The 12622-nt window shown below is 36.0% G+C and overlaps 1 protein-coding gene across 3 annotated transcripts in view; it reads left to right on the top strand.

Moving 5' to 3' along the window:
- The window catches only part of LRRC7 (leucine rich repeat containing 7), a 575718-nt gene that overhangs the window by 445740 nt on the left and 117356 nt on the right, over positions 1 to 12622 (top strand). For all 3 annotated transcript variants that reach the window (XM_043877735.1, XM_043877734.1, XM_043877736.1), the window contains exons 12-13: positions 8226 to 8355; positions 9300 to 9415. In XM_043877735.1, coding sequence (XP_043733670.1) covers positions 8226 to 8355; positions 9300 to 9415 — 246 coding nt within the window. The remainder of the gene's footprint in view (positions 1 to 8225; positions 8356 to 9299; positions 9416 to 12622) is intronic.

The raw sequence follows: 12622 nt of genomic DNA, 5'->3' as shown, positions 1-12622 counted from the left end.
TTTGGGTGTTTTGGCCATGCTGTTTGTGGAATCTTGATTCCCCAATCAGGGGTTGAACCCATACCCTTGCAGTGAAAACATGGAGCCCTAACCACTAGACCACCAGGGAATTCCCTGGAAAGCACTTTTTAAAAGTATTCTACACTTCTTTGCAGCTTGTTTTTACTTTTGATGTGCACTATTATAGACAATAGAAAAAACTTCTTTAAGAAGATAGGTTTTTATCTTTTTTATGCACAAACAATAGTGCAGTTTTAGAGTGCTACAGGATGATTTGATATTTGTATATACTGCATAATGGTCACCACAATAAGTCTAGGTAACATTTGTCACCATATATCCCTGGTGACTCAAGAGTAAAGAATCTGCCTGCAATGCAGGGGCCATCGGAGGCGCAGGTTTAATTCCTGGGTCCAGAAGATCCCTCAGAGGAGAGGACGGGAACCCACTCCAGTGTTCTTGCCTGGAGAATCCCATGGACAGAGGAGCCTGGCAAGTTACAGTCCATGGGGGCACAAAAGAGTCGGACATGACTTAGCAACTAAACAACAGCACAGTGCTATATTACCTCGTCATGACTTATTTATTTTATAACTCAAAGTTGATTCCTTTTGATCACTTTCATCCATTTTTCCCACTTGCCTAACCCCACCTCTGATAAACACCAATTTGCTCACTGTATCTATGAGCTTGGTTCTTTTTTCACTTTTTTGCTTATTTTTAAATTTCACATACAAGTGCAAATCATACAATCTTTGTCTTTCTCTGTCAGACTTATGTCACTTATTTTGGTCTATCCTTTGGACACCAGTGATAATGTGAATAATATGGTAAAACTGTACTCAGGACCCTGTAATAAAATACTTTAGGTGATTTATAGCAAGACAGCCATCAATAAAGTCAGTTGGAATGTTATATTTTGAGTTTGAATCCTTTGAATTTCAGAGATAATTGAAGGATGTGTGTTTTGCACCTAATAGTTTTCTTTGTAACGCAAAGGTGTAAAATATTTTCAGGGTATAATTTATTAATTCAACATAGCCCATGATCCAGTAAAAATGTTACCTTTTTATTTCAGGAAGTGCTCACTTTACATTGTTGTGGGGACTATGAAAACAACCATGCACACTGAAATTGTACAAAATAATCTTTTTAATCAATGGGGAAAATTATGATAGTTTTCATGAAGGATCTTTAACCCTTTCCAAAACATCAAATACGGTTACTGTTGGTTATAAATGTATTGGAAAATGGAAAAATAATAAAACCAACATGCATTTAATGAACCATCATTGTAAACATTAGGAGCATTAAGAATTAAAGTGGGTTTTTTGTGAAAAAAAAAAACTATCAAAATTACTTTGAACAGTACTTGTCTTGTTTTCATTGTGTGAGTCATAATTCAGAGTGGACATCCTTTCTATGCATCAGTGAAATGCCATCCTCTTTTTAAGTTTGGAACAGCTTCTGAACTTCTATCCTTTGTGCTCTTAACACCATGAAATATCTCTAAAAGTTTCTTTAATGTAAAGTTTATTGCCAGGGTCACTTCCTCTGGGACATCATCCTCTTCATTACAACCACGTTCCTCCTTGATGTCAACAAGTTTCCTTCACCAAGCTCCTCTGGCAGCAGATCTACGGGCTCTTGAATAATGGCAAGAAGCATTCCCATAGTCAGCTGTTTCTTCTATAATCCCACATATGTTCAATTCAAATCCTGCAGTGTTATTTGCACATTGTGATGAAAGTTTCCGCTATACTGCATCCATAATACTTGCAGTTACTTCCTGCCATGATGCTTGCATATTTTCAGTTGAATGCTTTATGTCATATTTCTTCTAAAACTCAGCCAAAGAAACTGTCTGATCTCCAGTTGTAGCATCAAAACTTACTCCAAAATGTGCGTAAGATAATAAGCTTTCAAAATTGAAATAGCTACTTGGTCTACCTGTTGAATTAATGAAGTTGTTCTTGGTGATAGAAAGGAAATTTTCATATTTTCATTTAAATCTCCAAGAGAATTAGGATGACCAAGAGCATTGTCCAACAGAAGTAGTGCTTTAAATGTTAAATTTTGGTGCCAATAGTATCTCTTTACAGCTGATTGACAAGAAGGCAACACAGCTACAGGATTTACTGTCCATATGTGAACTGAACAGCAGATGTGCAGAGGCTGATCAATGACAGACTGAAAAGAGTAATGTGACTCATCACTGATCTTAATGCACGTCTATTATTTACATTGTGATCTGTGGGCTGAAGAATTACCAGCAAAGCTTTTACTTCATGTAGCTATTCACAGTTAATATAGACCTTCCCTAGTGTCTCAGATGGTAAAGAATCTGCCTGCAATGCAGAAGAGCCAAGTTTATTCCCTGGTTCAGGAAGATCTCCTGGATAAGAAAATGGCTACCCACTCTAGTATTCTTGCCTGGAAAATTCCAGGCCTGGAAGGCTATAGTCCATGGGCTACAGTCCATGAGCTAAACTCCATGGAGTCACAAAGAGTCAGACACAACTGAGCGACTAACACTTTTACAACTAATATCCCAAGGTAATTGGAATTTGAGCCATGTTGTTGGAAGACTAATGCTACTCAACAAATCCTGAGCATTTAACAAATCCTGAGCATTAATTTGCTAGTGTGTGAGTTGAGTGCAATTGTGCAGTAGTTTGAGCATTCTTTAGCATTGCCTTTCTTTGGGATTGGAATGAAAACTGACCTTTTCTAGTCCTGTGGCCACTGCTAAGTTTTCCAAATTTGCTGGAATATTGAGTGCAGCACCTTAACAGCATCATCTTTTAGAATTTGAAATAGCTCAACTGGAATTCCATCACCTCCACTAGCTATGATCGTAGTGATACTTCCTAAGGCCCACTTGACTTCACATTTCAAGATGCTGGGCTCTATGTGCGTGATCACACCATCATGGTTATCTGGGTCACAAAGATCTTTTCTGTACAGTTCTTCTGCGTATTCTTGACACCTCTTCTTAAGATCTTCTGCTTCTGTTAAGTCCATACCATTTCTGTCCCTTAGTGTGCCCATCTTTGCATGAAATATTCCCTTGGTATTTCTGATTTTATCCAAGAGATATCTAATCTTTCCTGATATATTGTTTTCCTCTATTTCTTTGCATTGGTCATTGAGGAAGGTTTTCTTATCTCTACTTGCTGTCTAGTCTGTCTAGTCAAAGGTCTGTCTAGTCAAAGCTATGGCTTTTCCAGTTGTCATATATAGATGTTGGATCATAAAGAAAGCTGAGTGCTGAACAATTGATGCTTTTGCACTGTGGTGTTGGAGAAGACTCTTAAGAGCCCCTTGGACTGCAAGGAGATCCAACCAGTCCATCCTAAAGGAAATCAGTCCTGAATATTCATTGGAAGGACTGATGCTGAAGCTGAAGCTCCCATACTTTGGTCACCTGATTCGAAGAGCTGACTCATTGGAAAAGACCCTGATGCTGGGAAAGACTGAAGGCGGGAGGAGAAGACGATGACAGAGGATGAGATGGTTGGATGGCATCACTGACTCAATGGACATGAGTTTGAGCAAACTCCAGGAGTTGGTGATGGACAGGGAAGCCTGGCGTGCTGCAGTCCATGGGGTCTCAAAGAGTCAGACACAACTGAGTGACTGAACTAAATGCAGCACTTGAATAACATTATCTTTTAGGATTTGACTCAGCTAGAATTTCATCACCTCCACAAGCTTTGTTTGTAGCTTCCTAATACCCACTTGACTTAGCACTCCGGAATGTCTGGCTCTAGATGAAAGATCACACCATCTTGGTTATCTGGATCATTAAGAGCTTTTTTGTATTGTTCGTCTGTGTATTCTTGCCACCTCTTCTTAATATTTTTTGCCTCTATTAGGTTCATACCATTTGTGTCCTTTATTGTGCCCACCTTTGCATGAAATTTTCCCTTGGTATCTCTAATTTTCTTGAAGAAATCTCTAGTCTTTCCCATTCTATTGTTTTCCTGTTTCTTTGCATTGATCACTGAGGAAGGTTTTCTTATCTTTACTTGCTGTTCCTTGGAACTCTGCATTCAGATGGATATATCTTTTCTTTTCTCCTTTGTCTTTCACTTCTCTTTTCTCAGCTGTTTGAAAGGCCTCCTCAGACAACCATTTTGCCTTTTTGCATTTTTCTTGGGGATGGTTTTGATCACTACGTCCTGTACAACGTTATGAACCTCCATCCACAGATCTTTAGGCACTCTATCAGATCTAATCCTTTGAACCTATTTGTCACTTCCACTGTATAATCATAAGGGATTTGATTTGATTTAGGTCATACCTGAATGATCTAAAGTGGTTTTCCCTACTTTCCTCAATAAGTCTGAATTTTGCAATAAGGAATTCATGATCTGAGCCACAGCTCCCGGTCTTATTTTTGCCTGCTGTATAAAGCTTCTCCATCTTTGGCTGCAAAGAATATAATCAATCTGATTTTGGTATTGACCATCTGGTGATGTCCATGTATAGAGTCATTTCTTATATTGTTGGAAGAGGCTGTTTGCTATGACCAGTGCATTCCCTTGGCAAAACTCTGTTAGCATTTGCCCTGCTTCATTTTGTTCTCCACGGCCAAACTTGCCTATTACTCCAGGTATCTCTTGACTTGCTACTTTTGCATTCCAGTCCCCTATGATGAAAAGGACATCTGTTTTGGTGTTAGTTCTAGAAGGTCTTGTAGGTCATCATAGAACCATTCCACTTCAGCTTCTTCAGCATTACTGGTTGGGGCTAGACTTGGATGACTGTGATATGAAATGATTTGCCTTGGAAACAAACAGAGATCATTCTGTTGTTTTTGAGATTGCACCCAAGTACTGCATTTCAGACTTGTTGACTATGAGGGATACTTTCCTCTAAGGAATTCTTGCCTACAGTAGTAGATATAATGGTCATCTGAATTAAATTCATCCATTCTGGTCCATTTTAGTTCATTGACTCCTAAAATGTAGACATTCACTCTTGCCATCTCCTGTTTCACCACTTCCAATTTACTTTGATTCATGGACCTAATGCTCACAATTCTCCAAGCTAGGCTTCAACAATATGTGAACTGAGAACTTCCAAGTGTTCAAGCTGGATTTAGAAAAGGCAGAGGAACTAGAGATTAAATCACCAACATCTGTTGGATCCTAGAAAAAGCAAGAGAATTCCAGAAAAACATCTACTTCTGCTTCGTTGACTATGCTAAAGCCTTTGACTGTGTGGATCACAATAAACGAACTGTGGGAAATTCTTCAAGAGATAGAAATACCAGACCACCTTACCTGCCTCCTGAGTGATCTGTCAAGAAGCAACAGTTAGAACTGGACATGGAACAGTAGACTGGTTCCAAATTGGAAAAGGAGTACTTCAAGGCTGTCACCCTGATTGTTTAACTTGTATGCAGAGTACATCATGCAAAATGCTGGACTTGATGAAACACAAACTGGAATCAAGTTTGCCAGGAGAAATATCAATAACATCAGCTATGCAGATAACACCACCCTTATGGCAGAAAGCAAAGAGGAACAGAAGAGCCTCTTGATGAAAGTGGAACAGGAGAGTGAAAAATGTGGCTTAAAACTCAACATTCAAAAAACTAAGAATATGGCATCCTGTACCATCACTTTGTGGCAAAAAATGGGGAAACAACAAAAACAGTGATATACTCTGTTTTCTTAGGCTCCAAAATCACTACAGATGGTGACTGCAGCCATGAAATTAAAAGACGCTTGCTGCTTGGAAGAAAAGTTATGACCAACCTAGACAGCATATTATAAAGCAGAGACGTTACTTTGCTGACAAAGAACCATATAGCCAAAGCTATGGTTTTTCCAGTGGTGATGTATGGATGTGAGAGTTGGACTATAAAGAAAGCCAAGTGCCAAAGAATTGATGCTTTTAAACTGTGGTTTTGGAGAAGACTCTTGAGAGTCCCTTGGATTGCAAGGAGATAAACCAGTCCATCCTAAAGGAAATCAGTCCTGAATATTCATTAGAAAGACTGATGCCAAAGCTGAAGCTCCCATACTTTGGCCACCTGATGCAAAGAACTGACTCATTAGAAAATACTAAAAGATTGAAGGAAGGAGGAGAAGGGGACAAAAGAGGATGAGACGGTTGGATGGCATCACTGACTCGATGGACATGAGTTTGAGCAAGCTCCAGTATTTGGTGGCAGACAGGGAAGGCTGGCCTGCTACCGTCATGGGGTCTCAAAGAGTCAGACAAGACTGAGCAACTGAACTGAACTGTACTCTAGAGCTATTATTCACTTACCAGTTGGCTCAGTGGTAATAAAGCAACTGCCAATGCAGGAGACACAGGAGGACCATGTTTGATCCCTGTATCGGGTTGGGAAGATCCCTTGAAGGAGGAAATGGCAATCCATTCCAGTATTCTTGCCTGGAGAATCCCATGGATAGAGGAGCCTGGCGTCTACAGTCCATGAGGTCACACAGAGTTGGACAAGACTGAGCATGCACACCAAAGCTATTATTCACAGCTGAATGCTGTGCTTCCCCACTTCTGAGTTCTAACCAGTTGAAGCTGTTAAGAACCATGAATCATGAGTTACCCTGATCAGGGTCAGGCTGGACTTGACTGAATTAGATTGTTCCCTTCCCATGAATAATAGGACTTGATTTACCCAATTGTACACAGACACGTGAACTTATTCCACCCTCTCCGTAATGCAAATTTTTCACCTTTAATGAGCATGATCATCATGACGCCCAGTTGCCACCCCCTTTTGGCACCGACTTTCCCCGCCCTTCAGTGCACTACTGAGTGAATTTCTTCTGAGTATAAGCAGGGAATGTTCCCTTGACTGGCAGTAAATAAAATCAGCTTGATTTTTGAGCTCTGATCCTTGTTTTATTTTTTGATATCCAAGATCATACATCTAATAAGTGAGAGAGCTGGGACACAAATCCATTCTAACTTAAAACTCAAATGCTTAATTTCTGTGTCCACTCGTTAACTAAATGATGGGAATAAATTACCTTCAAGCCAGCCAGGTCCAAGATAAAGAAAAAGGAAGAGGATTCTACAATCTTACTCCAACTACTTCTAATTCATTCTTCCCTTTACAGTGGTGAGATCATTACCCTTGAGGGTTCCTTCCTATTACAGCAAAGCAATGATATGAATGGTAGTAACAGTGTAATAATATTACCATCAAAGGAAACTTAAATACAGCTAGTGCTTACTCCCTGTCAGGCCCTCTTTCTTTCCCAACTGTCTCAAACCAAGCAGTGAAATGTCAGGTTCCCTTGTGATAGCTTGAATGTGTATTCATAGGATTCCTTTGTGTAGATTTGGGGTAAAGTGGGCTAAGTTTGGAGTGGTGGGGATCTTGGCAAATTGGAGAACTGTGCTTATTTGAAGGCAGCTACTATTACACTGGTTTCTTTACTTGTCATGGGAGAATAAAGATCCAGTACTGGCAGATCATCCTTATTTTTCAAAAGACACCAAAAGTCTGGGTCATTATATAGAGTTTACCACTTTTTAAAATACTTTGTAAAGCAACCAATACACATCTGTGGGCTGAAATGTGACCTGTCTGTAGCATCTGCTACTGAAAGGCACAGGCGGAGAGGCAAGAAAATACAGTGGAGCCACACTGTCTGCATTTAGGTACTAGCTTTCCTGCTTTTGTGTGTCCTTGGGCTAGTTGCTTAGCCTCTTTACGCCTCTATTTCCTTATATGTAAGAGAGGTCTGAAACAATAGATATCTGATAGAGTTTCTTTAAGGAAAATAGTTACTTCCATCTCTAAAATGCTTAGTAAAATACTTTGCGTTTAATCAATGGTTTTGTTGTTAATATTTTGCCCCCCTTATCTTCTCATTCTATACCTGCCATCTATACCTTTTTACCTGCCCATGTACTTACATGCATTCATTCTAAGAGTATACATTATGAGCATCTGACTATAAGAGACACCTAAGTTGTACAAAAGCAGACAAAACTTTTTGTCATTCTCAGGCTCAGTTAAATGACAAGTGAATTAAGAAAGGAGAAAAATGAACTATATTTATTTTACCAAGTTGAACCACTTATTAAGTAATATTAATAATAGTTCAGCCAAGTGAACCATTTGGCTGAACTGATAAATCAACTTACATAATATTAAGCAATTGCTACATAACTTTTGTTGGTGAATTTGCCATCTGACCTTTTAGAATGTCTAACTAATGTATTTAACTTTTCAGTTTATCTTTATTAGAAGAATTTGACTGTAGCTGTAATGAACTGGAGTCTCTACCTTCTACTATTGGCTACCTTCACAGTCTTCGAACATTAGCAGTCGATGAGAACTTCCTTCCAGAATTGCCCAGAGAAGTGAGGAATAAACTTATTTCTATTAATTAATTTTTAATGACTCTGTTTTGGATATAAATTTTAACAGGTGCATTAGCAGTGTAGCTTCATGAGTTGAGCTGTGAATGCATATAGGAGTTATATATTTGTTAATCATTCTTTTTAAAATAACAAGGGGTAAGTTCTTATATTTGATCAAGGAAATGCATTTGACTTAAATATTGATTGCCAAAAATAGTAATAAAATAAATTCATTCAAACAATTTATATATTTTGCTTTTAAGAAGTTATTACATAAATTTAGAGATAAATATATTTCAATTTATAAGTGAAAGTTTTCATGTAAATACGTTTTCTAAAGTATCATGTTGCATAATATTATTTTAACTTCAGGATCCACCAAAAAGGTTCATTAGCATTCATCTCCCAATGGGACTTTCATTTATTTATTTCAAGAAAAAACTGTGATGTATATTTTAAATTTCACATTTCCTATTAAATGCTTTCATAATCAGGAGCAATAATCCATATATCATTGTCTCAGAGACAAAAGTTATAAATAAAAATGAAAGTACTATTGTAATGTGAAGTTAAACTAGTTTTTTGCAAAGGAAATGTTAATAAGACTTCATTTTTGAGTATATATGATCTTTTATAAACAATTATTATTAATGCTTATTTGGATAGACAATGAAGTTGACAACTATTCTAATCATAAAATTTAAAAGAAAATTATTCCTTTGTAACATGTATAAGAATATGAGATATATATTACCTTAATATCTAAAGGAATATATTATATAAACATATTTTAAAGATACACATATTATAAAAAATTAAACAATGCACATATTGAGTCGGAAGTGATAAAGAAATCTATAAATCAATCAAATCACTTTATAAATTATAAATATTAATATAGAATAGTTTACACTGTGATCCTTTACTTTTTTTATTACCTATAGATTGGAAGCTGTAAGAATGTAACGGTCATGTCTCTACGCTCCAATAAACTGGAATTTCTTCCTGAAGAGATTGGACAGATGCAGAAACTAAGAGTCTTAAATCTGAGTGACAACAGGTATTTTTCAAACATTTCACAATCACATTATTTTCTAAAAGCAAATTATTCCTTTTTATCAATAATTTTGAAAATTTTTCTATGTCTTATGAAATATATGGAATGCAAACATTTATATAAATATGCAAATATTCATTTAGAAAATAGCAGAAGCTAAATTATTTTTAAACTGATATTTCAAAAATTATATACCAAAACCTTCCCATATGCAGAAGGCATAATATTATGAAGACATGGAAAATAATTATAATAAAAATCTATAAAATTTGGTAATAAAAATATGTGCATAGGTATATATGTATGCACATATATGTTTTCATATATACATTTATGTCTCCAGTAAATTAACTGAGCTATATGTATACTGTCCACACCACCAAAACACTGGTAAGAATAATGCCAAGAACCTAATACTAAAAAGTCATAAGGTTTGTGAATTATAGTAAGGACAACCAAATGGTTATTTAGCCATGTTCAGAACAGAATGGACAAAGAAAGAATAGGTTCTCTTCTTGTGACTAAAGTGTTACATTGTTGAAGGGGCAGGAAAAAAAGGTGAAAATGCAATTCATCTTTATCTCCACCACAAATGTTCTCAAATAGGAAAGGACGAAAATCAATATTGACTAAAAATAACTGCTAAAAAGATAAAGTGGTTATGGAATAGAACAGACTACTTGAACTCTGTTTCCATTAAGTTTCAGTCAGACACATGATAATATGAGAAGCTGAGACTGCAACAAAACTATCAAAGATTAGCTTTTATGGAATCATGGAGAATGTTGAGATGCTGAAGTTTCAGTGAGTGTGGGAGTTATTTGTTAGTTTGTCTGAGGGAAAAAAAACTAATAATGCATTTAGTAGCTCAATAATTGGAAAAGGAAATGGCAACCCACTCCAGTATTCTTGCCTAGAGAATCCCGTGGACAGAGGAGCCTGATGGGCTGCTGTCCATGGGGTCGCACAGAGTCGGACACTACTGAAGCAACTTTTTAACATGCATGCATGCATTGGAGAAGGAAATAGCAACCCACTCCAGTATTCTTGCCTGGAGAATCCCAGGGACAGAGGAGCCAGGTGGGCTGCCGTCTATGGGGTTGCACAGAGTCAGACACGACTGAAGTGACTTAGCAGCCGCAGCTCAATAATATTTTCATGTACAGAATTAAACATTTTTAAAAAGCTTTGGAATTTTATTTTTAAAATCAAGGTGACCAAGAAGCTTCATAGCTTACTGCAACAAGAGTAATTCATTTCAAATCAACCCATTTCTTGTTTTGACTCTTTGACAGGAAAATGAAGGAGATGCATTAAATATTGTGCCCAGCTTTCAGTAAGACATTTTTCAGAATTTTCTAATTATATTCTTGTGGACAATATTATATATACAGTCATAGAGATATCATAGGAAGATGGGTTCCAGTGAATTCAATTACAGTCCCCAGTGGAACCAAGTTCCATTATTGTCAAACTGGAGGAAGAGTTTTCATGATGAGCTGGAAGTTTTTCCTGAATTCTTGGCCCATTCAAATTTTATACATTAATAATTCACACAATATGGAAAATATGCTTATAAAATATTTAAGTGACCCATATTTATAACTACTAATGCAATTATTTACCCAACAAATATAGCATATATGAGTGCTTACCATGGGACAGTACATTGCTAAAAGCTACTGCAAAAGATACTAATAGGACATTGAGAATCTCATAATACTAGGAATTTAAGTACTTCACCAGGTCAGAAATATAAGCTAATCTATCTCCTAATACAGTGATTGGAACATAATATAGAACCAAACTAATATTTTTAAATTAATGAATTAATCAGTGAAGTTTTTTTTAATTTTGGAGAGTATAGTTGCTTTACAATGTTGTGCAATAAATGAATCTTAACCCGAGATTAAAATCAATATTCAGTCAAAGCTGAGGCAAAAGTTGAATATCACTATCAGAGAATAAACTGCTTGAATAAAAGATTAAATATTACATGTTATTTAAAAGTCATGATTATTCCAATTTTATATTCTCAATTCATTAAATTTTAGAAGTTTGTCATTACAGTTAAGGAACAATGATTCATTTATACTATCAACTATAGGATTGCTCCAGTGATCAATTTACTGGACAGTTATAATACTAAATAAAGCCTCACATTCAATGGTGGTCACAGGAAGAGGGAAAAAAAGATGGGTAACATTTTCTCTGACAGTTTCTTTCCATATTCTACTTTTATGATTTGCCTGATGATTTATCATGGATATTGTAAATGATTCTGGAGAGTTATCCCCTCATATAATTTTGATGTGGCAGAATTGATATTTTACTTTTAATTCATCTCCACATGATGTAAACACTTCTCATAGCATCTTACTTTATAATTTCCAACTTAAACTAAATAACTAAAATTAGAAATAGTTTTTATGGACTGTTTGGTTTAATATTATAAATGCTAGTATAATAATTCTATTAAAAATAATTGTGATATAATTTAATCTCTTATTCTTTATATTCTTATGTTTTACAAGTACCAATTAGCTCAGCAAGGTCATTATATCCTTGCTAAAGTTTCCTAGCCAATGCTCACTCTGTTGATATGTTTATAGGCTTGTCAATATCTTTTCATATTTGTTAAATTATTTAATAGTGCCTTTGGAGACACAATTAACTGCTTTCAAAATTCTTATTCATTATTGTAACATTTTCAATCTCTGTTATCAAAATATATTTATTCATCATTTGGTTGATACAATTCCAACATGTTAAAGATTTAACAGAAATTTTCATTCCAAGTCATATCTAAAATGTTTGTCTGTATTCAAAAGTGAACACGCAGAAAGTAACAATAAACTCACTCGTGTGCCTTGTTTGTATTATTCACTGTGCTGACCAGCTATGATGGTAATTCATGTAATAACAATATATTGATCATGCACAATTCAGGTATATCATATTTATGTTGAAGTAGGCAATTGGTGATTTGACCCTCCACAGGCTGAAGCCAAAGCTTAATAGATAATTTTGATTGAATACAATTTCACATACCTCAAAATGCTATTTTTAAAGATTGCCTCTTTGAATATCTATTACACAATGTATACAGCGTGGAAGAACAAAAGGACACACTTTCAGGAACCAATGTAAAATTCAGAGCTGTAAATTCATTTAGTAAGAAGATGGAAATGGCTCTTGCCCTCATAGAGT

This window comes from Cervus elaphus, chromosome 20 (assembly GCF_910594005.1).
Source record: "Cervus elaphus chromosome 20, mCerEla1.1, whole genome shotgun sequence".
NCBI classification, from domain to species: domain Eukaryota; kingdom Metazoa; phylum Chordata; class Mammalia; order Artiodactyla; family Cervidae; genus Cervus; species Cervus elaphus.
The sequence above is the reverse complement of the archived record's forward strand: the minus strand, read 5'-3'. Positions and strand labels throughout refer to the sequence as shown.